Genomic DNA, 27,683 nt, shown 5'->3' with positions numbered 1-27,683 from the left:
TTATTAGAGATCCATGTGCATCATTGGGCAAAGTCATATTTTAAAGGGAGATGCAAATGTGATGCCGTGGACAATAATATGGCTGAGGCATTTAATGCATGGATACTTGATGCAAGATGCAAACCTATCATCACCATGCTTGAAGAAATTCAGAGTGATGGTGATGACTAGGATGCCTGTGAAGAGAACCTAGGCAGAAAAGTGGAGAACTAACATTTCCCCTGTTGCATTGGAAAAGTTGGATAAGAATGCTACAACCTCAACTAAATGTATGCTTGCATGGAATGGTGATGGAGGGTTTGAAGTGATCCATGAAAACAACCAACATATAGTTGACTTGAAAGAGTTAAAATGCACTTGTAGAGAGTGGGAACTTACAGGGATTCCTTATTGCCATGTTGTATGTGCCATGTACCATGACGGGAAAAATCCAGAAGCCTATGTTTCACCATGGTACAACAAAGAGAAATATGTAGCGGCATATAGTCAGGTTTTACAACCAATTAAGGGGAAAATTTTTGGCTCAAGAGAGATGATTCAATTCTTCCTCCACCAGTAAAAAAAGATGCTTGGAAGGCCCAAGAAAAGTAGAAGGAAATCTAAGGATGAACCAAAAAAGAGCAAGTTTGGAAAAGACAGTAAGAGAGGCTTTAAAATGTCATGCTCTTTGTGTAAACAAGTAGGAGTCAAAATTTATAGGTAATTCATCGACCACTTTATTTTAGATAAATTTTTCTTTACATTCATATTTGAAAGCTAACAGTGAAAGGATTTTAATTTTGAATATGAGATTTCAACTAAAAAAACAAAAAGGTTATTGGCAAATGAGATTTGAACAACCATTCAAATTGAAAACAAAATAACTTTCTGGTGATTTTTTTTCTCTTATGTGATGTGCAAGTTTAAGGGCTAGGGTTTTTATTTTTTTTCAATTCATTACAGAAATTATAAATAAAATTATTAAATTAATTTAGTTATAATAACAAATAAAAAAAATCACATCAAAAAAAATAATGATGGTACACATAACATCCGAGGTGACATCTTAGTTGGCAAAAAAAAAAAAAAGTCGAACAATTGCAGATCGAGTTCTAGCACAAGTACCCAACACCAAGAGTGAGTTCTTTCCTCTGTTGGATTTACTTTGATACTTGGGGTTTGCTCCTACTAAGAGTGAGTTCTTTCCTTCTTTCTATTTTAATATGGTTTAATAGAGCTATATATCATCTCTTTTTGCATTGTTTGGTATATATCATAGGTTTGATATGGCTTTGTTTGTACCTTTATTATTGTAATTAGAATTACGTGTAAGAGGTGTTTTCTCAATTAGTGTTGCTATTTACTAGCAACCCTATGTATCACGGATAGAAAACTAGTATATATATTTACAGATAAAAATTATAAGATATAGTACGGTAATTATTTATCTTATCTTTTAATTATGCAATTGAGAATTTGACTCCTGTTCATAAATAAATAAATAATATTATTTGCATTTATTGTTTTAAACCAATTAATGTGACGGCAAGTATCATCTTCCATTCAATATTCATAGTGTATGTTAGTTGTAAAGCTTACGAAGTCGTTATAAGTTATTTTGATGTACTTTCCCACCAAATACAAATAAATATGACTATTCTTTCTTGTATTTGTATATTCTATATTAAAAAATAAAGGTGTCTTTAGATAAATGATATGTTTATCTGTGATTATTGTAAAATAGTAATAACGGTGAAATTAATTATTACGACGATAAAATTAAATATTATAACATGAAAAAAAAACACTAAACGTACTACACTTAATCACACTACCCTTCTAGAAGGATCTTAAACCTTTCGATATCATCTATCACACCAAATAAACGTTATTTTCACCATTCATTTTTTTTCATTTTTTAATTCATTAGGAGAACTCTAAATGTATATATATTCATATAAACTAAATAAAGCATTAATTAAGACATTTAAACAAAATTGTTGATGTCAAACACCTATTCATTAGGCGTGGCACTAGAGGGATAGGTTAGTGTACTTTCTTAAAATGTAAAATTTAATTTGAATTCTTTTAAATTTAAAATTTTAAATTAATATATAATAAAATTATATTTTATCTATTTTAAAATTATAAAATTGTGATTTAATTATTTTAAAATTATAAAATATTAAGTTTACAGTGAAAAAATTATCTTTTTAACTTTCATAAAAAAATTTTAATTTAATTTCGACCCTTCCAAAGATATGTATTGACTTCGCCTCTTGCAATGGTCCAACTCCAATTTAATATAACAATATATATATTAATTTTTGTCTATAGTAAAAGGGAGTACTAAAAATAAGAATTGCTTATGACTTTACTGAATTATCCTTAGCATGTGATTCTTTGATTCTTAATTCATACGTTGTTCATATTTCTTTTTAACTATTGGTATCCTTATTTAAATAACAGTTGGTATTTTTCTTCAGGCATTTATATTATCCTTAGATTTTCGCATAATTTCATATCATTCTTTCTTAAAGTTCATTGTTTACTTGAGAGAATGCAATTTCGCATTCTTGCATCAATCTTTATTCTCTCCCGACTTTAATTTTTAAAATATTTTTATAATTAGTATGTTTCTTCAAACACTTTAGAGGAAGTTTTTCATAATACAAATTTATCTTAAATTTTGTCATATAAAAAAAAGGAGATTGTTAACTTTAATGTTCCAAGCCTTTTATATAATAACATTTAAGATAAATTTTATATTATGCTTCCTAAGTCATTTGGTAAAAATATAGTTTAAAATTTTATCAAACATCTTTAAAACATTTTCAAAGACTTGCAAAGTACTCAAAAGTATGTTTCGAATGTGTTTTAACGTATCTAATTATTTTTTGAGTCAATATCAATGTGATTTAAAATTTATTCATTAATTTTTTTTTTCCAAACTCATGTTTCATGAGAATTCACAGAGTGAGCAAAACTCGATTAGATTCTAAAAATAGAAAAAATTTGAATTTCTAGTTTATTGAATCGAGTTATTCGAGTCAACTAGAATAAGTAATTCGAATTTTAAGTCCGAATCGAGTTGAATTTTACAATTCGAATAATAGATTGGTGTAAATACCCTTTTATTTCCGTCAATTTTGAAAATGAATAAATTAATCTCTCTCAACAAAAATTACAAAAAAAAGGAAAAATATAATTTTTAAAATCAAAATTTATTATTTTAAAAATCTAAAGAATATATAAAGAAAGTAGAAATTTTAAAATTTTTCTAAAAAATAAATTTGAGAGCTAAATAAGTTAATTAATGACTTTGAAAAAGTTTATAGTACTAAAATATCTTTTTTTTATTTTCTTTGAAAAAATTTCAATATATATGATTTTAAATTTATGTATTTAAACATGAAATTAGTTATACAATATACCATAACAAAATTTTAATTTGACATATTTAATTTTTAATTTAATTTAAATAAGATTCGCTCAAATCTTATTTTACCTGAATCAATTTAAATTTTTAAATTAAATTAAAATAATAAAATAAAACTCATCGCTGGAGATTAAAAGCTCACCCTAAGACTTCGGATTCACACTTTGGAAGTTCAGTCCCACTCAACTTTACATATTACCTGATGGGTCGGCTTAAAACTGGCCTGAATTGACCAAAGTTTCCATATATAATGATTTTGGCACATGGGTGAAAAAGTAAAAGTAAAAATGGCATATATACTTATATTTTAGATTTTATTTTTTAATAACAATTTTCCTTTTTATTTTATATAAAATATACAAATAAGAAGGTAAAAGTATAAATACAAAAGATTACAAATTTACTTTTTTTTTCTTGAAACAATACTAATATATCACTCTCTATGTTTTCTGCATTTTTACAAAATATTATTAAAAATAATTAATAACAAAAATATGTTAGAGTAAAATTATTTACAAAAATAATTATTTTTACAATGCATATAGATTTTGATTGATATATCGATAACATCACTAAACTTTTTGACCAATCATTAATCGATTTTTAAAAAAAATATTAATATCGCGTAGGCAATACTCGTATATATTTTTTAAATATTTGTTTTTCACAAGTATACACAATAAAATATGTTTTAAATGGTGCCACCAGCACCACCCTTTTGACTTAAAAAAATTTGACACTTGTCATTTTTATGGTGATTTTTTTCATGGTAGAATTTTTTTTTAATTCAAAAGGATGCTTCTTAACACATTAGCAGCATTCACTTAAAATTTTCTTTTTCTTTTATATAAATATATATTGGTGTCGCCTGATACAATTGTGACACCAATAAACAATTTTTTAAAAAAATTGTAATAATTGGTTGATGATTGATCGAAAAATTAGATGGTGTCATTAGTATGTCAGACAATACTTATTTGCACATGAGCAAATAATCTATTTTCGTAAATAATTTTTCTCCAACTCATTTTTATAATTAATTGTTATTTACTATTGTTCTTTTAGAAAAAACTTTACATGTTTGTTTTTCGTGTTTCCTTTTATTTATTTATAAATATGTTTCCTTTTATTTATTTCCTAAGTTTGGTATAATGAATAAATGTGTGTAACCTTCTAACCCCCAAAAAAATATATATATGTAATCTAAGGGTGCCGTATATGTGTCCAACACTGCTACCATTCATATATTACCTTAAGTATATCCATCTACCATTCTCTCAAGCAAATCTAAGATAGTCCATAGTCTATTATTTTATTTTTGCCTCTCCAATGGATGATACCCATAGGAACAGTGACGAATACCATCAACCTTTACTAACAGAACCAAGTTCAAATGATGAAGCAACTATATTGAGAGATGAAGATGGTGAAGAAGGAAAGGACTTAAGTACAAGGCTATGGATCGAAACAAAGAAGCTATGGGTCATCGTAGGACCTTCAATCATCAGTCGTGTTGCTGGTTACTCCATGAACATTATAACCCAAGCTTTTGCTGGTCACCTTGGTGATGTTGAACTTGCTGCTATTTCAATAGCCAATACGGTCATCGTTGGCTTCAACTTTGGCTTCCTAGTAAATTTTCATTAGATCAAACTTTCTTTTTTGTTCCATTAGTTTTTCTACCATATTTGTCTCTTAACATTAGGTTTTTTTTTTTTTTTTTCATTTTACTATAGCTAGGGATGGCGAGTGCTTTAGAAACCCTTTGTGGACAAGCTTTTGGTGCTAAACAATACGACATGTTAGGCATTTACATGCAAAGATCATGGATCGTTTTACTCCTTTGTTGTTTCTTGTTGTTACCCTTTTACGTATTTGCTACCCCCGTTTTAAAGCTATTAGGACAGCCGGACGATGTGGCGGAGATGTCGGGGGTGGCGGCGATTTGGATGATACCTTTGCACTTTAACTTTGCGTTTCAGTTCCCATTACAAAGGTTCTTGCAAAGCCAGTCGAAGACTCTGGTGTTAGCCTATGCCTCGTTTGGTGCTTTAGGGGTGAATGTGTTGACGAGTTGGGTGTTCGTAAACGTGTTGGATTGGGGTGTGATTGGTGCTTCGTTGGCGTTGGATATTTCGTGGTGGGTTGGGTCTTTGGGGCTTTATAGCTACACTGTCCTTGGTGGCTGTCCTTTGTCATGGACCGGGTACTCGATGGAAGCATTTAATGGCTTATGGGAGTTTCTTAAACTCTCTGCTTCCTCTGGAGTCATGCTATGGTACATCAAAACAACATATACATATATAAATATGTGTGTATGTATATATATCATCTTATAATTTGTTGGTATTTAATTTCAATCGGAATTGCAGCTTGGAAACTTGGTACTATCGGATTCTGATATTGATGACTGGATACTTGTCAAATGCAACTTTGGCTGTGGATGCCTTATCCGTTTGGTACGTCATTTTTCCTCGTACTTTTATAAGTATATAATAAATAAATATATATAACTTTAGGTAGGAAGTCATCCATCGTATAATATGCTACCAAGGTATTACTTTTCAATAATAATTTAGGTTTTTGAATAATTTTTAAATTTTTTCGATCAAATTACAGTCATTCAAGATGATTTCTACCACTTCGGAATTTTAAATCGTCATGAGTAATGACAATTTATTCTTAAATTTACTGGGAGGCTATTCAAAACATGTTATTTTAGTAAATAATTTTAAAGTATAATATTTTGATATTCAAATTTTATTTATATATTATTTATGCATTAAAAAATTACTGCATGTGGTATTTATAAATCACACATCAAATAAACTTGTTAATAGATTTTAAAACTTTAATGCTGGTTAATTTTAATGAGTACTCTTACTAATTTTATGGACTATTAGTTTTTTAGGATAAATTATTTAGTTGGTTATCCAATTTTAGTGTATTATTTTAGTTTTTACCTTTTTTCACTTTAATCTTTAATTTTTTACCTCAATCAATACTTTAAAACGATATTTTTAAGTGATCAAAATGAAAGAAACTTAAAATTGAGTAACTAAAATAAAAATGCGAACATAACGTGATATGTATTATTAACCTTTAATAGATATTTTAATATTTAGGTGATTAAAATGAAAAAACGAATCAAATTCGACAAATATACTAATTTCATTATGTGTCTATTGTTTCATAATTTTTCTTGGTTTTTCGTGAATTGGATTTGGGGTCTTGACATTATTTCCCGTTGGTAAATTTTGACAGTATGAGTATCAATGGTTGGGAGCTTATGATTCCTCTGGCTTTCCTGGCTGCTACTGGGTAAGGACTCAAAATCTGTTTTTTATTATTGAATTGAGTAAAGAGGCCAAAATGTTGACCCATTTGAACTTGTATGTGGCACTTCAACTATAAAATAAGTACATTTTGAAAAATGAAAACCGAGTGATCCTTCTTCAATCTTCTATCTTATTCTTTTAAAAGCAATTTTGTTTTTGCTATATTTCTCTAGGTTTTTTATTCATTTCACTAAAAATTAATATTTATAAAATGAGATTAATTCAAAAATATTCACCAAAATATCTTAAAATAAACAGTAAAATTAAGTTATGGAAAATAAATGATCAGCACTACTTTTTTCTATTAAAAAATAATTTTAGAGTTTTAGACACTAGATGATTGGTACCATGTATTTTTTTCAAAAAAATAAATTTGGGCTGTTGGCACACTGATAGCCGGCAACCCTTTATCTCATTAAAAAATATTTTTTAAGAAAGTGGTGCCGGCCAACAAAGGGCCAAAATCACCAACAACAAAAATTGAGAATATTGCATCATATTTTTTAATTATTATTGCATCACTCACATTATTATTAAATTTAAAATTAATTTAAAATATATTGAACTACATATTTTATAAAATATGATTGAAAAATTCAATCATGAAAATTCTCAAGGAGGGTTATGTTGTAATATTTCTAAATTTTTTTTGTTGGTGATTTTGGCCCTTTGTTTGCCAGCACCACTTCTGTAAAAAAAAATATTTTTTTAATCAGATAAAGGGGTGCCGGCGATCAGTGTGCCAACACCCAATTTTTTTTGAAAAAATACATGGTATCGGTCATCTAGTGTTTAAAATTCTAAAATTATTTTTTAATAAAAAAGGTGGTGTCAACCATCTATTTCCCATAATTTAATTTTATTATTCATTTCAAGTCATTTTAGTGAATATTTTAAAAGTCATTTTATAAATATTAATTTTTTGAGTAAAATATCCTAAAGAAATATAGCAAAAGCAAAATTGTTTTGTCCAAATTATTTGAAAAGAATAAGATAGAAGATTGAAGAAGGGTCACTTGGTTTTCATTTTTCAAAATGTACTTATTTTATAGTTGAAGTGCCACATATGAGTTCATAAATTGAAAGGCATATATCCACAAATATATCAACATAAAAGTTAGAAATAAAATAATAAAAAATTAGTTTCTATAAATCAGATTAAAGAGTAATTTAAATTTTTATTAAATTTTTATCAATTTGTACTATTGAAAACTGGCATAATCGACGGAATAATTAAATAATAATATGTGGTATGCTACATTTATCTCATGATGATGTATAGAGATAAAGTTTTAACAATAAAATTGGAAGAAATTTTTAATAAAAAAATTAATTTATTTTTTGATCTAATTAGAAGTGCTCATGGGCTGGGTTGAGTCGTATTCAAGTTGAGCATAAGCTTAATATCAACATACTTTATGCTTGCCCAAGCCCAAAATTAAACCAAATCTGTTCATATTTGCAAAAGACTAATCCAAATTTATTTTAGGACTGCCCATATTATTTTTAATTTTTTTAAAAATTATTTATATTATATTATTTTAATATTTAATAAAAAAATTATATATCCTTTTATTTATTGAAAGTTTTATATAGTCATCTTAACATTATTTTATTGTTTATATTAGAGTAGTATTATATATTTACTATAGGTTTATTTTTTAAAAATGTGTTCTAAATTACATAATATAAAGTATGATAAACTTAAAAATGGGTCGGGCCAAATTTGGGTCTTGAATGTTTAAACTTGAGATTGACCCATATTTTAAATAAGTCTAATTTTTTACCCAAGTCTATTTTTCGAGTCTAATATTTTTGTCTAAACTCTTATAAAATTCGAGTGATCCTTCAAACTTAAACGAATAACTTGACTCATAAATATGTACTTATGTAAATTAATTAACCTATTTTTAAATAATAAAAAAAGGAGTAAAAATTGGTGACGGATGTTGACAGAGTAAGGGTGGCAAATGAGCTAGGAGCAGGCAATTGGAAAGGGGCGAAATTTGCTACAAAGGTGTCAATCGTGCAATCGACAATCGTTGGAGTATTCTTCTGTATAATAGTGTTGGTACTTCGTGATAAAGTGGCATTGATATTCACATCCAGCAATGATGTCCTTGAAGAAGTTGATAAGCTGTCTTACCTGTTAGGCGTCACCATTCTACTCAACAGTGTTCAGCCAGTCTTATCAGGTAAAAGGAAAACGGGATAATTTACGTTACTAGTAATTTATTTCTGTGTTTTCTTTTTCACTCAAATATGAAAAAATAGAAATTAATTATCCAATTATTAGTAATTAGTCATCTAATTATAAAAAGTTATAAAATGCTCACTCAATTATTTTTAATTTTTTGGTATTTTTATTTTTACGATTAGCCAGTTGTGAGTAAAAGATAAAATTAAATAGTTAGGTGACAAAACAATTACTAATACTTGAATGATAATTTTGTAACTTTTCATAATTAAATGACAAAAAAAAAGAGAAAAAAACATAATTGAACGACATTTACAGTTGTTTATGCAAAAAAAAAAATTCATACTGTAAGGGCATATAAAGGTAAAAGTATCATAAGCAGGGGCAGAACAAATTTTTAGGGGCGGATAAAATTTTTATTTTTTATAGTTTATATCTTTATAATTTGTAAATGATTAAATCGAATTTTTATAATTTTAGGAGGGGCTAAAGTATAATTTTACCTTTACTAATTTAAAATTTTTTAAAAAATTTAAGGGCCAAAAGAGTAAATTTACATTTTAAGAGGGGCAGGGGCCCATGTCAGCCCTCCCTGACTTCGCCCCTGATCATAAGGTCTTTGTACTAAGAGTTGATTGCATTTTATTCGTTCTACTAAAAAAATAGACAAAATAATATTTGTATGTTAGATGAAAGAGTAAACTTATCTTTTTGTTAAAAATTTCATACATTTTTATTGTTGAAAACTAATCTTTGTACTATGTGTAACTCTCTTTGTCAACCACATCAATTTTTAACAATAGAAATATATATTGATCATATTTACTCTCTTTGACACAATGCTTAGAACTACTCATAGCCCCTCTTCAATCTATAAATAGGAGGATAATGTGCTTCAGCACATTAAAACTCACGTCCTCCTGTATTAATAATAATATTCATACTAATTGAGTTAAGACTCAATCAGATAATAATTTTTAAGTTGTTGTAAATTGTAGGAGTGGCAATTGGATCAGGGTGGCAAGCAACGGTGGCTTACATAAACTTGGGTTGCTATTATATTATTGGACTCCCGCTTGGGATTTTGATGGGATGGGTTTTCAAGTTGGGTGTCTCGGTAAGGCCCTCTTAACCCTTCCGAGTTCTAATGACAATTCGACTTAAAATCTCTTTCTTTCTTTTTTTACCATTTATAACACCCTATAGATTGGATTTGAGTTATTTTAGAGTTTAGATCATTTTGAGTTAGGATTATTTTGATTTATAATTTTGGTTTTTTTTGGGTAAAGTCATCATGGGTTTAGACCATTTTAAGTTATTATCAATTTAAATTTAAATTACTTGTTCGGGTTAACTTTAGGTTCATATTAATTTTAAACTGAATAATTTTAGATTAAGGTTTGTTTTGGTTTGAGTCGCTTTGGGTTTATGTTGAGCTATTACGAGTTTAGATCATTTAGGATTCTTGTCACTTTGGGTACAAATTACTTGTTCAAGTCATTTCAAGTTTTGAATTATTTGAAGTTCTTGTTAATTTAAAAATGGATGTGAATTGTTAACTTTTTATGATCAAATTAAATTAGATCAACTATGGGGTTTAGAGTTGGCATCAAAACTGATAGGTGTATATGAGTTGGTATCAAGATTGAGTACAGGTTTAGAGTTTATTTGATTCATGTTTTTGAGTGTGGATCAGAATTGACAACATTTTGTAATGGTAAAACCAGGGAATTTGGGGTGGGATGATCTTTGGAGGAACAGCTATTCAGACAGTGATTTTGGCTATATTCACAATTCGAAGAGATTGGAAAAAGGAGGTTAGAAGCATCATACATTCAAACATTGATTATGGTTCATTTAAAGACAGCTACATTGTCTCATTTATCACTTTGTTTACAGGCTGAAAAGGCTAAGCAGAGAGTTAGAAGGTGGGCGAAGTGATCAAACCACAGCAACCCATAATCAAGGGATCTACTAAATGGCCAATGAATTTTGCCCATTTTGGGACACCTTAAACTGTCACTCCCAATAAAAATCTGTTAATTGTTTCAAAATAATGTTTAATGTCTTCCATCCCTGTTTAAATATCATAAGCAAAAATGTAGTGTTCACCTGTTTTCTAACTCCAAACACTTTGATTTTTCGCCATTGATGCCAGCAACTTCAACCATTGATTCAGCCAACTATGGCGTATCTGCCATTGGAGTTGTTTCTGATTGGGTTTGAAAATTCTTCTGGATTTATTGGACCAAATTATTACAATTGGGCTCTTCTACTTTGCATGGGTCTGGCTTCTTTTTTTTTTTTTTTAATTCTTCATGTATGTTGTATAGTCCATGTTCGGGGTTAGGGGTTGTCCCTCTAAAAAATATCGTCCTCCAAGGTTTAAACATGCGTTTTCCCTTGAAAATGTAATGTGACTTACCACTGCACCCAACCATTAGAGCGTTGATTCTAGAGATTTTATAGTTTTAAAAGTAACAAAATATCAATATGCGCTAATTTTTTATTGCTTTTGAAAATTGTTATAAAGAAGTACTTTTGAAAAGCTTAGTTTAAGACTTCCAATTTGATATTGTTGTTGTGATTAAGAATTGCTTTTAAAAATCTCGGGTTAGAAGAAGTGCTTCTGAAAAGAGCCGTAAAAAAGTGTGGTTTGTTAATTTCAAGTATTTAGTATTGCCGTAAAAAAAAACGGTGGTTGAAAGTTAAAATATCCATTTTAGACATGATGTTGGAAATTAAAACATCCAATCAGAGAATATAGACTAAATCTACCACTATACGCATACTATAGAACTGATGATTGAATTTAACCAAACGTACTTAGCTACTACCATTTGGGCTAGGACTAAAATTTTAAAATTTAAAAACTATGGGAACTAAAACTATCCAATTCAAAAAGTACGAAGACTAAACTTGATTAAATTAAAGTATGTGGACTAAATCTATAACTTTTGCAAAGTACAAGAGGTAATAGTAGAATTTAACCGTAAAATAGAAAATGTACTAGTAATTACTAATTAAGTTACCTCTATTGCAATTTACCCAATTAAAAACTATAAGAGTACTTAGGGATTCAGAGACATGAGTATAAATTAAAGAGATGAAAACAAGGTAGAAAAAAGGACAAATGAACTCAAACAATTAATTGCTAACCACTCTAGCTGTATACAATACAATGTAAGTATTGTTTTTTTAGTAAGATTAAAATAAATAAAATGTTAAAATATGTCGTTACTGTATTTTTTATAAATTTAAAATTTAGTTTATTTATTTTTTTAGGAAATGAGTTCTTTTATTTTTCATATTTTAAAATTTAGGTTTAACTGTTAACCTTATTAAAATTATTTCGTTAAATTTAAGTTCATTATAATGTTAATTTTTAGTTACGTTGCTACAATGTGAGTATTTTTTTTTTATTTTAAAATGTCACACTAACAAATCTAACAAAAAAATAATATTATTAACAGTAGGGAAATAACCTGTGTATGCAACGAATAAGTAAATAAAATAAAATCGACAAGATTGAACACGCAAATTTTATGTAGAAAAACTCGTCAAATGAGGATAAAAAATCACAGGCAAAAGGAGATTTCACTATAATAAAGGAGAGTACAAAAGATAAAAAGAATCAAAAAGAAAAACCCGAACCCCCGAAATTAAAACCCTTTAAAACAAAAAAGAAAGAATTCTCTCGATCTCAATATTGTTGTTATGTTAAATCTAGAGTAACTAAGGCTTATTTATAGGCTGAAATTCGTAGCATGTATAACTAGAATATCTCTAAGTTAATTAGAGTTTAAGTGGGAAACTAAAATAGAGTTTAATTGAGAGAAGAAAGCCAAAAAAATTGAGGAACATGTTGCCACGTCGTGAGGGGGGCGTCGCTTTGTAAGAAGGAAGGCTCTTTTCTCGTCGTGACACACTGTTTGGCCCGAAAAATGCGAGACATGACTCCATATTAACAATTGGATCTGCATTTTGAAACTTGAAAAGTAAAGAGACTAAAATCCTAAAAATAAAAATACAAAGATTAAATTCTGATTTTGTGAAGAGTTTAGGGACCTGTGGCAATTTTAACCATAAACAAATTACCATTAAAAAGAGAATAAAATAAATATGAGAACGAACACCAAGACCATGCAGGCTAATGCCCAACAATAAGATGAGCTCAAAACTGGAAAGGGTCTTAGCAGTAAGGACCACCAATCACACCTTTTGAGGGATTTTAGGGAATCATAGTTGGACATATCGACCGTCATCTCCGCAATTTGATGAGCCAGCACTTCACAACATCAAGCCTTTATAATATCTCCACTTATTTAGCATCCCATAATTGCATGATTTTCTATTAAATTTGAAATTAATTCAAATTAAATTTTTAAATAAGTAGTGTAGCGACGTAAAAAAAATTCTCTTTCGGTCGCTAATTGTGGTGATTTATTAAACATTTGAAAACTAACTTTCGATTTTATTAATAAAGGAGTCGCCACCGATCTTTTTTCAGTGTGACCGGACACCTAATAAATCATCCTTTTAGAAAAGAAAACTTATTCTTGCACAAAAATAAAGGCCGAATTTAGGTCTCGTCAAAAGCCAAAGTAAAGTTGGGTTCGAGTCGATTCTGCCAGAGGAAGGTATTAGCACCTCGCGACGCCCAAAATTGGTATCTTATTAAACAAGTATTGTCTTAATTTTCAAAATTGCAAGTTCAAAGTAACATTGAATCCGGCCAAGGGGGGCCGGTCACCGGTCGATCGTCGGCCGCCGCCGTCATCGACCATCGTCGCCACCGCCTACGGCGGAAAAGGTAAATAATTTTTTTAACAATATATGTATATATAAAGAAAGAAAAAAAAACAACACAAAAAAAGAAAGAAAAAAGATTCGAAAGAAGAGGAAAAAAGAAAAAAATGCAACCTTTTTATTGATGTTTCTTTTGTGTTCAAAATTTGAAGGGATTTTTGTGTTTTTTTTCTTCTTCAATCTTTGTAAAATCCTCCCTTCTTCCTTTTTACATGATTTTTGAATGGCTTTTTATAGCCATCTTTTACATGATTTTCTTTTTTTTTTTTCTATTTTGTAGGTGGTGGTGGTAGACAATGGGAGGAAAAATGGGGCAAGTGGGAAAGTGGTTAGGTGGCTAGGTTTTTTTATCTTTTTTGTTAGGTTTTTCTTTTTCTTCTTTTTTTTTGGGGTTAGGTTTTTTGGGGTAAGTTTTTCTTTTCTTTTTTTTCTTTGTTTTTTTTTTGGGTTAGGTTTTTTTGGGGGCTTAATGGGCTTTTGAATTGGGTTTGGGTAGATGTAAATGGGTCATGGGTTAAGGGTTTTAGTGGGTTTAGAGGTTTGGTTGGGTTTTCATATAATTGGGCCCGGGCAATTTGGGCTTCTACAAGTAGTAAATTCCATCAATATCATTTTCAATTTACAAAATTTAAATTCAAAATTTTACTCATTCAAAAATTTGGATTTGCTTTTTAAAATTAGAATAAATTGAGTAATAAATTGTTTAGAATCGTAATTTTATTCATATGATCCGTGGTTTAACCTTATATGCATTATATGGCAGCACAAATTCTGGGAAGAACTAAAGTTCTAGATTCGATATAAGACAATTTAGTATTTCTTCATTCAGTCTCATCCAATCAAAATGTTTTCCCTTTTTATTGGATGGGTTGTTTTTTTTTTTTTGATAAATTATGAAATAAAAAGGGGTTCATTTTATCAATTATTTGATAATTATTAACTACAATCTTAATATTTTTACTACTTTTAGTACTAGTATCGACCTAGGACTAAATATCGATCTTATTTCTAAGACAAAAATGAAGAATTCTCCAATTAGAAAACTTTCTGTGCAATAAATTCCCCATAACTTTCTGTGCAATAAATTCCCCATAGCATATCGCCTTCTCTTAAATGTTTTACGTTCATGATAATTTCTCTAATCTAAATATTTGTATATGTCTATTTAGTAATGAGTTTGAAATTCTTGAAATAATTTTGAATTTGAAAAACTATTTTTTTTACTTTTCTAATATATATTATATACTTCTAATTCTTAAATCCATGTTAGTAAACGGAAAAAAAATCTAAAACAATTGTCAATTCAAATGTATTTTTGACCTGATTCAATCGATCCGTGCTAATTTTTTAGTCAACTAGTTCAACATTTTTCTCTAGACAGGTGTATTAGCCAATTCTAGGTTCAACTAGTCTATTCGTTGAATCCCACAACCTTGGAATTAATTACAAATGCAAAACTCAATGTGTTTTAAATCAAAACTAGTTTTATTAAAAAATTATTAAAATAAAAAAAATTGATTTAACTGCCAGTTTAGCCAATTCATATTAATTCCCAATCTAATTGATTCAAAATTATTTTTCAAATTGATATCGTAATCGATTTCTTATCTAACCAACTAATCTAATCTAATTCAAATAACTACGTCAAAACTGTAATAATAGACTATGGCGGAGTCGAATAGCCCATTGTAATTGACCCCACAAAGAAAAATATTATATTTCCTAAAAATACTTATAAAAATTATATAATTGATACATTCATCCCACAAAATTGAAAATGCTTGTCAAAAATTTTAAAAGTAATTATTTTATAAAAAAATTTTATATAAAAATAAATTAAATTTTCTTCATTAGTAATTCTTTAATTTTCATTCAAAACATTACTTTTCTCTCGAATTTCTCTTGTTTTCTCGTATTTTCTTTAGAATTTTTTAAAAATAGGTATTCAATTTTTCGATTACTTTCAAGTTGGTATTTCTAATTTGGTAACAACTATTTTTTCTTTTCAAGCTTTATTGATTAAATCCTAAAAATTAAGAGTGTAGCTTTTCTTGTGATAGATTAAAAATTTTATGCAAGATTTAAATTTTTTATTTATTAAATGATTTTAGGATATTGATTTTGTATAATATTTATAATATTGTAATTTGGTAATAATTTTAAATGTTGATTAATAAAACCCTTAAATAAACTGGGATCGATTGTATTAATAATCTTTAATTTCTTGAATATTAATTAAAATTAACAATTTTATTTAGAATTTGTTATTTATTGTGTGATTATTGTGAAAATTAATATATTGTATTATCATGTCATCAAAAATACTTAAATGATTGTTATTTGTGTAAATAAAATTACTAATTGTATGCTAGCTTCGTGAGTAAGAACAGAAAACTATTTTAAAAGAAAGTTTACTAGTGGTCGGAGAAGAACAATAAGATAAAAAAATTAAGCATTAATTTATATGATTATTATAAACATTTTAATTTTAAAAAATTGATCCCACTATCTAAATTTTTTATTCCATCCCTGATAGTAAATATTTTTATCAACATTGTAATCACTCAAGTTGAAACCCTAAAATGATATTATTAGAAAATATTAATTTTCAAAAATATATTAATTGTAAGAAAAGAATATTCATAAACTGGAAGGCCACGTGGATATTAAAAAGAACTTTACAATAATTAAAAGAACCTCAAATGATTATGTACACCATTCAAAGAGAAAGTTACAAACAACGGCTAAAAACAGTTTAGGAAGTGACTCGGTCAAAACTCAACCCACCGCCCACTAGGCGCCAACCGAAACAACTGGCTAAACCGAGTCAAATTGTTCGACTCATTGTCCGCCGTTGCAACCACCACCATTTTCCCTTTATTCTCCTTCTTTTCAATCGCCGCCACAAGGTTCGCGTTCGTCTCCTTTATCAAACCCCACAAATCATCGTTCCTGTTCCTGTTCACCAACAACACAGCTATCCTGTCCTTGCAACCCTCGAACCTGTTTATACAACTCAGGAACTCAGTACACTCACTCCAACTCAAACTCGCCATCCTCGCTCCGAGTTCCGTGACTCGGACGAAGATTTCACGTTGTACTGATCTATAATCTTCGCTAACCAATCTCACAATCTCGTGTACCAAGCTCTTCCGTTGAAGATAAAGTGAATCGGCCGGTACATTACCCAAATGATCGGCAAAATTAACAAGAACATCAAGTTCCTTTAGTAAATCCGAGTTCAAAAACCCTATGATTTCGTTCTTGGATCGTGGTGAGTTAAGGTGATAACCCAAGATCCTCGAGACCATCATATTTTGTTCCAAGATTCCGGCGTACCATCGGACCCATGCCGACATGTCGCATGTCTCTGAATCGGAACCGTCTCGGAACGTCGATAAGTTGAGAAAATTCCGGCCACCGGAAGAAGGGTAAACCGCGAGCTGATCTTTCAAGATGAAGGAACCTTTGTTTATTATGTTATGGATTGTGTAGAGACATTTGAGAGCGACCGATGAATCTTTGGTGCGGTGTAGACGGTCCATGACGGCTTGTATACAAGTGCATGCTGTGAAACGTGAGCCATGACCAAGGCCTATAACGGCTGCGATTCGGTGATCTGATGGGGGAACAGAGGAGCCGTGGGTGGTGGCTCGTAGAATGACGCGACGAGTGGAAGCTTTGTGGCGCTTCGTTGATAAAGTTGTTTTGACAAATGAACCCTTGTCTTTTAAAATTCCGGAGACGATTCTAAGCCTTTTGTGATACCCCATTGAAACAACACTTGAAAATATACAGAGTTGAAGGAAGAAGAAAGGAAAAGAACACAGTTCATGTCGATTTCTTACGACAAGCTATAAATACTTCAAAAAGACACGGCAAAAGAAAAAGAGTTAAAATCTGCTGGTAGACCCTGTACTTGTATAGAATTTTCAATTTGATCCATGTACTTTAAAAATTAAAAATTCAATCCTCTTATTTTTTTTCAATTTAAAAATTAAATCTATCAATTTAACATCTTTATTTTCTATTAATCATATGCCACGTCATATGTGGAAGCTTAATTAAAATTTCAAATCGACAAATTTTGATAGAAAATATTTACGATTTTAATAATAGGATTGAGTTTTTTAAATCAAAATAATAGAAAGACTTATTTTTTAACTTTTTTAAGTACAAAGAATAACAACATATTTTAATTTAACCGGTAAAATATATGATTAATTAAAATAAGGGTAAACTACTAAAATAGTCACTTTTGTTTCTCTTGGGTTACATTTTAGTCATTTATGTTTGAAATGTTACATTTTAGTCACTTACGTTATCGTGTTGTAACATTTTAGTTACTAAGAATTAATTGTCGTTAACAATGTAACGGTAAGTTGACGTGAACGTTAAATCATCGTTTCAAAAAAGGAAATTTAAAAGAGCATAAAAGAAAAAAAAACATAAATTGCTCAAAACGAAAAGAATGTGGGGACCAATTATATAATTTAACCTAAAAATTTTGCTTGAAATGATGATTTAACGAGTTATGCCAGCTTATCGTTACACCATTAACAACAATTAATGATTCAGTGACTAAAATGTTACAACATGTTAACGTGACTGAATAAAACATAACATTTCAAATATAAGTGACTAAAATATAATTTGAGGAAAATAAAAGTGACTATTTTGATAGTTTATTGCTAAAATAAATTTTCTTTGAAAAGTTAATTAATTAATTAATTAAATTACAAAAGTAGGGGGTTTATTTCGTCAACTTCCCACGTTTTTTTTTTTTTTTTTGCTACGGGGATTATTTTGAGAAATTTGACTAGTAATAGAGATGGCCGTGTTAGAAAATGACATTCCATATAATATAATTAATTAATTGTGGAGAATAAAAGAAGAAATTTCCCTTAAAACGTGTGTTCTAGTAATTACTATATCAATTAGGACCAAGTCTATGATTAAAGACGTAAATTCTCAAGTTGACATTGTTCGGGATTGGACTCAAGCGCTCATATCTATAATTTAATATTTTTTGTCATTAGATTAAAAGGTTGTTGATTGAATTTTAATTTTATCGATGTCATTTTATTGTAATTTTTTGGAGTGTATGGGTTTAAGATGTATATTCTTCTTCTAATTTGATTAGTTAATAAATCAGGAGGGGTTGCGGAGAGTTCAAAAAATGTGGGGAGAAAAAACTAGATTTATGACACGTTCACAATGTGGGTGAAAAAAAATTCATAACAAATATATTTATTAAAACTTTACATAAAAATTAAATTGATGTTTTGGTTATAACGATAAAGTTAATTGACTATCATGCATAATGTTTTGAGTTCAAATCTTCAATGATATACTATATAAAAGATAAAATTATCCTTATAAAAATACAACTTAATTGTATATGAGATGGTACTTTAGTAATTTCATTATTGAGTTAGTATTCAGTTGACTCTAAACTTGATCATGGGGTGGGCCACTCGTCCAGGCTTAAAGGCCTACTTGAAAAGTAGGAGGATTTGAGTAAAATATATGTCCAAACAATGGGTTTGGAAAAAAAAATAAGGCTCATTTAGAAAATAAATTGGGCTTTAGGCAAGACTTTTTGGACCGACCCGAATTTGACAAAAAAATTTTACTGCTTTTTGCTGTTGTTTACTATTGTTATGTTGTTGTTTTGCTATCATTTCACTATGATATTGCTGCTATTTTGTTGTTATTGTTTAAATATTGTATAATTCTTATTTTATTGTTAATTTTTCTATTATTTTAAAGGCATTTGTTTGTTAAGTTGCAACCATGTTAGTGTTATTTAAGTATAAAGACTTTTTTTTATATATATGTATTTTCAATTTGTTGGGAAACATTTATCTTAATGTTTTAGTTTATTTGATGTATTATATATTTTTATAAAAAAATAATCTAAAAAAAGTAATACAAGCGGGCCAAGCTTGGGTTTAATATTTTTTATCCAGGTCAGACTTTGACAAATTTTTAAGGCTATTTTTCAAGTCAAATTAGGCTCGAGCCTAAAAAATAAACCAACAAACTAAAATGACATTTTTTAATGATTACAAATATTATTTTCAATTACAAATATAAACAATACATATTTAAATAATTATAACCTTATCTAAATAAATTTAGATAAAACCTATACATCACATGATTTACATAAGTGATATTAAGCCATCAAAATTGTCAAAATCTCAATATTTAAACTAAGCCCTTATTAAATTTTTATTAAAATCTTAAATTATTTTTTACTAGAATTTGGTCAACAAAAATGTTTTTTTTCTAATAAACTTTTATTTATTTTCGAAGAAATTAATCCATCCTATGAAATATTTCTTTTGTTGAATTTTTTCACATACTAGTATTTTATCCTATATATTTGAAAATATTTTAAATTAATTTAAATGATTTGAATATTCAAAATTCTAATAAAATAATTGGACCTATAATCACATTTAACTTTTTTAAGTAAGAATCAGAGAATCAATTACAACCACAAACAAACAATAAAATTGATTATCTAATCGAATCTTATAAAAAAATTAACAAAATTATATAAAAAATTCGGATAAATCGAAAACTTTTTCATTAAGCAAATTTAGCTTTAGGATAATGATTAGGGAAAAATATCATTCATTTAGAAGTTTTAGAACATTATTGGAAGTCAAATGTTTGTTTTGAGTCTTATCATGAATATTGTGATTGCGTGTGTTGAATCTCAATATCATTCCCTTTTATACATGTGATTAAAACTATAAGAAATAAACATATTTAAGATAAAATTAAATTCTGCTTTAAGTCCCTATATTCTTCGTGTATTTAAAGTTTCATTCCTTTACTTTTATTTTTAATAATTTAGTCCTTTTAATTTTTGAATTTAAAAGTTAAAGTCTAAGTGTTTACACTGCTAATTTAATTTAATTTAATTAAAATTAAGGGTGTAATATTTTGACAAAAAAAAAAGTACGCTAACTATGTTGCAATGAACTTGAATTTATTAATAAAATTTTAGCGAGGCTTTAATTTAAAATGAAATCAATTAAATTGATTTTTCTTGCTTAAATTTTTTTAAAAAATCAATTAAATTAAATTGGATGTTGGTTTATTTCAATTAAAATAAATTCTGAATTGTTTCTAAATCACTTTTGGTTTTAATTAAGTTAAAACTAATTTTAAATTTTTCTAATCAATTTTTAAAATTTTGACATGGGTGGATATTTGGATATCCATTTATGTTGGCTTTTGAATAATTTAATTAAAAATAAATAAATTTCTGTTTAAAATAAAAATTAAAAGAAAATTAGTTTCAATCAAAGTTATTTAACAGCTAAAAGCTCAAATCAGTTTTTGTATTAAGCCCAAATATTTTTGAAAAATCCATATTAGATTGTAAGGCTCGAATCAGTTTTGAAATAGTAGCTTAATTGGGCTCAAATACACTTTCGGCCTAATTCCTTTTTCAAATTTGAGCCCAATTTTAAATTTGTAGCCCACTTTTTTTAAATGAAGAGTCCAAATGTCTTCTAGTCCAATTTTTCATGGCCCAAGCCCATGTCATTTTTATTTTGCAAACTAGGGTTTTTGGAACCCTAGTCTATTTCAGTCGTTGCTACCCTTAAGGTGGACACTAATGGCTGTTGCGTGCACACATATATACGTAGAAAATAGATTTAAAGGCTAATAGGATACAAAGTTTAGGGTTTATGAAAGATCTCTGTAAAAAGAAAAAGGAGAAAGGAGTCTACTAATAATCAAGTATCAATATAAAAAAAAGAAAGAGAAAAAGAGAAAATATTATATCAGTTTGAAACTATGTCACATAAGATTTAATGTAATATTTAATAGTTAAATCAACGATTTTAATAATGAAAGGACCTGATTAATATAATATCGATAGTTTAAAGATATAACTAGAGTGATTTAGAATTTAAGAATCATTTTAGAATTCTATGGTAGTATAAATTTTGTATAATTCATCTTAATTATTCTATTTTAACTCTAAATTCATTTTGCTTCAAAAAGTATAAATTTATCCACTTAAAATTAAATCTTTGATGCCGATTGAGCGTCTTAGCTTGATTGACATTGTTGTCAGTAAAAGAAGATATGAGTTTGAGTGCGCTGAAACACGTTATTCTCCTATTTAAGGGTTAAAGAGAGGTTATGGATAATTTTAGCATTATATAAAAAAAAACAGATATGATAAGAATACGAGATTAATATTTTAAAAAATTGATTTATTATAATTCATATTTAAGTTTTAAAAGATTTTTATTTTGGAATAGTATTTGGAAAAGTATTTAATGTGTGAGGTTTGGTAGAAAAATATTCACTTACCCTCTCGAGTCTCGAAATTTGATGAAAAATATAATAATTTCTTGAAATTTATTTATTAAATAAAATTTTAATGGAATTGGTATGACTTTAGTAAAAGCCCAAGTAAGCTCTACGTGTGCTCCATGCAAAGGAAAAACTCAACACCAATCTTTGGCAAGATAAGTTAGAGTTGTTTCATGTGTGAAGCATGCATGCGCCAGCTAGAGTTATGGTTGGCGAGGCGTCATTTGTGAGCGATGTTGTAATCAGCGAGATTGAAAGTGAGGTGATGATGGCGTGGCTAGTTCTGGCAAAGTATCGGTTACAATTCTAAGCTCCATTTTTTCAGTTATTCTTATTTCCGAAATGGTTTAAAAATTAAACAAAAGTCCTCGTTTAAAAAAAATAAAATTCAAATGAGTTTCTATAAAAAAAATTGTATCAAATTGAGTCATTAATGAAAAAAAATCAATTGACCTCTTTTATTAATGAAAATTGTTAGTTACTTAGTTTGATTGTTAGCTATATTTACATGACTGAAAGAAATCACCAAAAGTTATCATGTGATGAACGATGATGTCGGTATTTTTTTATAAAAAATTAAAAAAATTTAAAATGTAAAATAGAATGAATCTTATTAATAATTATATAAAATTCTAATATATATTTTAAAAACGCCAAAAATATTCTTATTTATTTTAGTGTATATATAATTACTTTTATTTTAATTTTATAAAATTGACTATATAAATTCAATTTAGAATGTACCATTTGTTGCATGAATAAGTATGTCACATTGAAGTGAAAGGAAAAAATATTGAATAAATTATACCCAATGTCATTAAATTATCAGTATATTTACATTTTGTTTATTCAACTTTAAAAATTTATAAAATGGTCACTGAACTATTTAAAAGTTTTCATTTAAGTTATTGAACTATTCAAAAGTTTTTATTTATTTAAGTCATTGGACAGTTAAGTTTTTTTTTTAAATTTTTAAATTTGACTAGTAGTTCCATGCAACGATTCGATAGTCGGTACGGTAGATTAGTATCCATTGAGGAGTAGAAGAATATATTTTAAATCTAAATTATTCTGACGGTCATTGTTAGAGATTAGTGCAGGCGATGCGAATAGAGAAGGCCATACATAATCAATTTTAACATCCCAATGACTTAAATAAAAACTTTTAAATAATTTAATAATTATTTTGTAATATTTTAAAGTTAATTAACCAAATCGTAAAGTTATTATAATTTAAATCTTGGAGGTAGTTTATCCAAAAATATTACAAAGGAAAAAAAATATTGCCAGGTATAAGTGTGGGACCACATTATAAATTTTTAGATCTGATCCTCGAAATCGCACTCTAACGGCTATTTTTCTTTCAATTTGAAACTTCCTCACCAAGAAAAAAATCCCAGCAAAAAGAAAAAAAATCCAAGAAAAAGAGAGAAAATTCCTCCCTCTCTTGTCTTCCCTTGCAGAAAAAAGAAAACCCTAATTCCATTTCCTAAATATCCCTAATTTCCCAACTTTTTTTTTTCCTTTCATTTTCATTCTACATTTTTTTTCCTCCGAAAGAAAACTTTTTTTTAAAGAAATTTTTTTAAGGTCTTTTTAGGTCTACGATTATTCAAGAATCAATTTTTTTTTTTGGAGTAATTGTGGAAGACATGGATATTCCTCAAGAAGTTGATGATTACATTAAAGAAACAATTGAAGATTCCTTAGGTCTTGAAATCTCCACTCAATCTTTGCAACTAAAGCTCCGCTCCACCGAAGAAGCCCAGCGTCGACTCCGTGACCAGTGCTTATTCCTTCTCTCAAAATTGAAGGAGAAAGATCAAATCATCGAGCGCTCAAAGGTTCGTTAACTCAGTTTTGAGTATTATTTTCGATTTATTTAAATGTGGAATTATTGACATTTTTTATTGAATTTTTTTAAGGCGGAAGCGAATATGAATGCGGTGGCGTTGAAGAAATTCGTGGAGGAGAATCAGAAGCTTGCGGCGGAGTGTGCGAATCTGTTGACTCAGTGTAACAAATGGGAAAGAGAGTGTTCGCTCTATGATCGTGATAGGGAAGCGTTGATGGATTTTGGGAATGAAGCGGATGAGAGGGCAAAGAAATCTGAGATTAGGGCTCATGAATTGGAAGAAGAATTGAGGAAATTAACTGAAGAATTAAGGTTCTACAAGCACCATTATGAGAACCAAGGGGTAAATTAAAAACTTTCCTTTAATTAATTAACTTTTACTTTGTTTTCAATTGTTGATATTGCTGACTTGAGGATCCTTAGTTAAACATTTGAACTTAGTTGAGCATGCATGAGAAAACCATTAGATGACATAACTTGAACACAATGGAACTGCTTTAAGTAGATTGTTTTCAGTTTTTAATGTTATATGATTTGATTAGAAAACCCGCCATCATATATAGTTCTGTTTAGTACTATGATACCTCTGAAGTTACTGATAAGCATATATACATTCCTTGAAGATTGATTCATCTTCTGAGGGCACTGCTTTGGAAGAGAATTTGCTTGAGTCGGTTCTATCAACGTTGATTTCTAAAGATGAAGTTATGTGTGGACGAGCATTCTTGGAGGCAAATAATTCACTTGAAGCATGTCAAAAGATGCTTAAAATGTGGAATAGGTGACGTTTTCTTCTTTTATTTCTTTCATCTGCAACTTTGTTGATTAATGGAGATATATGTGCTTTCTTCACTGCTAGACTACTCACATATTTCTGAATCAAATTTTTGGCTTGTTTTGTTTTGCAGGTTGAGGCCTTCAACTCGAAAAATTTTGTCACTGGCTGCGGAAGTAAAGACCCTTGAGAAAGACAAAGAACATCTCAGAATGAACCTTTGTAAAGCTGAAGATGAGGTAATAACCAAGAACTTCAAACACTGCATGCTCGTTGAAATTTGCATATTCCTTGTCATAAAAAAGATATTTTTATCCCTGTAGGTCAAAGTTCTGTTTGAAGAAAACAACATATTGGATGAAGCGAACAAAAGATTATTGAGGCAATACCACAAAGAAAAGAACCTCCATGGTTCTGATGGGAAGCATTCTGGTAGTGCATCTACGAAGGTGAGGAGGGAATATGTTGGATTCTCTGTATCTGTTTTGTCTTGCACGAGTGCTTGTTCTCACATGTAAAGACTAAGTGCACTTCCTGCATGTGTTTAGTCCATAAACACAAATTCATTGATTTAGTGCTATTATTTGCCTGACTCTCTCGCAGACAAACAAGCGAAAATCAAGTCCCAAGATATGCAGTCCAATTGAGAAGAAGATTGATTTCACTGATCCGGATTCAGCAAGGAAGCCTCTCTCACCCTTGCGGCATAACTTCCCTGACTTAAGAATTTAGAAGTGAATACTTAAATCTCGTGCAAGATAGGATCTATTCTCTTTGCAACAATGATTATGTTAGAAGTAGATTTACATATAGCTTTTCTGAAGCTGAGGTGTTTGTAGTTGTGAGAGATAGCTCCCAAGCACCGGAAGGAAATCCCTCCTCCCCCTTTTTTTATAAAAGGTGTAAGTAACTCTGTCATCTTCTGCTTTTCTTTAGGCCTGACTAATCTGATATCATAGAATGGATAATAGCTCAAGCTAGTGCTGTAGAGAGAAATTTTAGCAATTCTAAAATTGATTGTTAGATGCATATTGTTTTGGCAGTCTCTGATTAATTTGTGTGAATTTAGCACATTACTTAACTACTCTAATTTTTCAGAGATTTTTAGCTTTGTTTTGTTGGGTGATTAGCTCTTTTATAGGCTCAATTCTAATCCTTTCTTTTCACATTAAAAACTGTTGTTTTTGTGGGTTCACACTGACTGCATTTTGGGCCTTGTAAAAATTCTGGGATTTAAAAATGGACCACTATTCTCACATTTGTTGTGTGCTAAAGTTGCTTTCGAGATGCCAACAAGAAGAAGAGTTAAACTATATACACTATTCTAGTTGTTATCATTTGTACATTTTCTGCTCGCTGTTACACACTGTAGTTCGTTGTTTGAAAAGGTGCAAAATTGCCCTAAAATTTTATCAAATGTTTTTAATCGGGATAAATATTAAAACTATACATGAGCTTGATAAAATTTGCAATATTATAAATTGATTTTAATTTGGCGCATTTGTATAAATTAAATTTTTAGGTTTAATTTTTACATTTTATTAATCTTGTTATCTATGTGGTTTAGTTTTCCTTTAGATCATGTATAAATTGTTGAAATGACATTTTATTAGGTTAAAAATAAATAAATAAATTTAAATAAGTTCATTTAGACTTTTTAAAAATGGATTTCTCGAGGAAATAGAAAACTCTTTTCGTAAATATTTTTAACTTAGATGAAAATAATTTTTTTTATTCTTTAATCTAATAAAATGGCATGTTAGCAATTTATCTGATTTAAAATGAAATGTATGCAAATTGTATTAAAATTTCGATATAGATGAATAACTATTTCAAAAGACGCATTAATTTCTATTCAGATTTCACTCTGTTATTATAATTTACGAGAAAAAGAAAAAAATATAAAATTATGAAGAAAAAGCGAGCTGTCAAAGAAATCAATAACAACTTAATTTTATCATTATCTTGATATTTTAAAGGATTAGAATGATATTTATTTTCATTACCTCATTATTACATGTAGCATTTTTTCTGGAAAAATATTATATGGGCTTTCTTCTTTGGTGGCGGTGGTTGGCCGCCTTGGTGGGGCTGAGGTCCCATTAGCCTAAAAGGGATGAAGGCAAGAAGATTGCACCTAAGTGAAGAGCAAAAGGAATCTTAAGCTTACGAGAAAAAGGTTGGGATAGGTGGTCCACAAAAGGGTGTGATTGGTGAAACCATCCAAATATTCAAGGGTTTTTTTAATACTTTATGCAAAATTAGTAATAACAAGACCGAATAAAAAAATAAACTAAAATCTATACATATATATGCATAAAATGAGACGAAAATTTATACTCGTAATTATGTATGATGAGACTCAATTTTAGATCTCAAGAACTTAAAAGTAAAAACTTTATGAATTAAAAAATAAAATTTAACATTAAAATTAACGACTTAATTGACAAATAAGGATTTAACCAAACATTTTAAGTTTACCCATTAATTTAAAACTTGAACCTAATTTGGGATGTATATGCACTTTATGTTTAATTCATATGTGACCAAATCAGTACTTGAACAATTGACCAGGCCTAGGCAAGCTAGAGTGGCATTGCCTAAGGGTAGTTTGCCTAAACCAATTGACCCCAATAACTCAACTAACCAAACCAAACCCATCTTCCTTAAAAAGAGCATATGATTTATATGCCTTTTGTATGATTTTAGTGGCTTCTTTACTTGGGGTAAATAGGGGAATGAAGAGAGGCCATTTTGGTTTTTACATCACTTGAGAGTTACTTAAATCATGGCCATGGAGACTTTTAGTCTCATGTTAGGTGGGAGGTTTGTATCAAAATCTGATTCACCAAATCCATTTTTGGACAACTTCAAAGACAACACTTGTAAGCTAAGTCCTTTCCCATTTTGTTCTGTGTTTCAGTTTTTTCAAAAGGTTA

The 27,683-nt window shown here is 28.9% G+C and overlaps 3 protein-coding genes across 3 annotated transcripts; 2 read left to right on the top strand and 1 right to left on the bottom strand.

Moving 5' to 3' along the window:
- The first annotated feature begins 4,612 nt into the window (after positions 1 to 4,612).
- On the top strand, positions 4,613 to 11,223 carry LOC108484542 (protein DETOXIFICATION 27-like). The gene is made up of 8 exons (XM_017788362.2): positions 4,613 to 5,050; positions 5,155 to 5,696; positions 5,791 to 5,877; positions 6,683 to 6,739; positions 8,713 to 8,951; positions 9,952 to 10,070; positions 10,681 to 10,770; positions 10,853 to 11,223. Exons 1-8 carry the CDS (start codon positions 4,748 to 4,750, stop codon positions 10,892 to 10,894), a joined length of 1,479 nt encoding a protein of 492 aa, XP_017643851.1. The 5' UTR covers positions 4,613 to 4,747; the 3' UTR covers positions 10,895 to 11,223.
- A 5,178-nt stretch (positions 11,224 to 16,401) lies between these two features.
- On the bottom strand, positions 16,402 to 17,603 carry LOC108485876 (putative clathrin assembly protein At4g40080). The gene has a single exon (XM_017789723.2). The coding sequence runs from the start codon at positions 17,533 to 17,535 to the stop codon at positions 16,534 to 16,536; it is 1,002 nt and encodes a 333-aa protein (XP_017645212.1). The 5' UTR covers positions 17,536 to 17,603; the 3' UTR covers positions 16,402 to 16,533.
- A 5,838-nt stretch (positions 17,604 to 23,441) lies between these two features.
- On the top strand, positions 23,442 to 25,873 carry LOC108485498 (uncharacterized). Its single transcript, XM_017789349.2, has 6 exons — positions 23,442 to 23,958; positions 24,040 to 24,312; positions 24,593 to 24,750; positions 24,878 to 24,983; positions 25,068 to 25,193; positions 25,348 to 25,873. The coding sequence occupies exons 1-6, from the start codon at positions 23,767 to 23,769 to the stop codon at positions 25,474 to 25,476; spliced, it is 984 nt and encodes a 327-aa protein (XP_017644838.1). The 5' UTR covers positions 23,442 to 23,766; the 3' UTR covers positions 25,477 to 25,873.
- The last annotated feature ends 1,810 nt before the right edge of the window (positions 25,874 to 27,683 follow it).

The sequence above is a fragment of the Gossypium arboreum genome, chromosome 6 (assembly GCF_025698485.1).
Source record: "Gossypium arboreum isolate Shixiya-1 chromosome 6, ASM2569848v2, whole genome shotgun sequence".
NCBI lineage: Eukaryota > Viridiplantae > Streptophyta > Magnoliopsida > Malvales > Malvaceae > Gossypium > Gossypium arboreum.
This window is presented reverse-complemented; position numbering and strand designations above follow the sequence as displayed.

Excerpts from the sequence above, each read along its gene's own strand:
- LOC108485876 (XM_017789723.2), bottom strand. The coding sequence starts at position 17,535 with ATGGGGTATCACAAAAGGCTTAGAATCGTCTCCGGAATTTTAAAAGAC.
- LOC108485498 (XM_017789349.2), top strand. The coding sequence starts at position 23,767 with ATGGATATTCCTCAAGAAGTTGATGATTACATTAAAGAAACAATTGAA. Across the intron at positions 24,313-24,592 it reads ACCATTATGAGAACCAAGGG|ATTGATTCATCTTCTGAGGG; the intron begins GTAAATTAAAAA and ends CATTCCTTGAAG. Across the intron at positions 25,194-25,347 it reads CTGGTAGTGCATCTACGAAG|ACAAACAAGCGAAAATCAAG; the intron begins GTGAGGAGGGAA and ends ACTCTCTCGCAG.
- LOC108484542 (XM_017788362.2), top strand. The coding sequence starts at position 4,748 with ATGGATGATACCCATAGGAACAGTGACGAATACCATCAACCTTTACTA. Across the intron at positions 5,878-6,682 it reads GTGGATGCCTTATCCGTTTG|TATGAGTATCAATGGTTGGG; the intron begins GTACGTCATTTT and ends AAATTTTGACAG. Across the intron at positions 6,740-8,712 it reads GCTTTCCTGGCTGCTACTGG|AGTAAGGGTGGCAAATGAGC; the intron begins GTAAGGACTCAA and ends GGATGTTGACAG.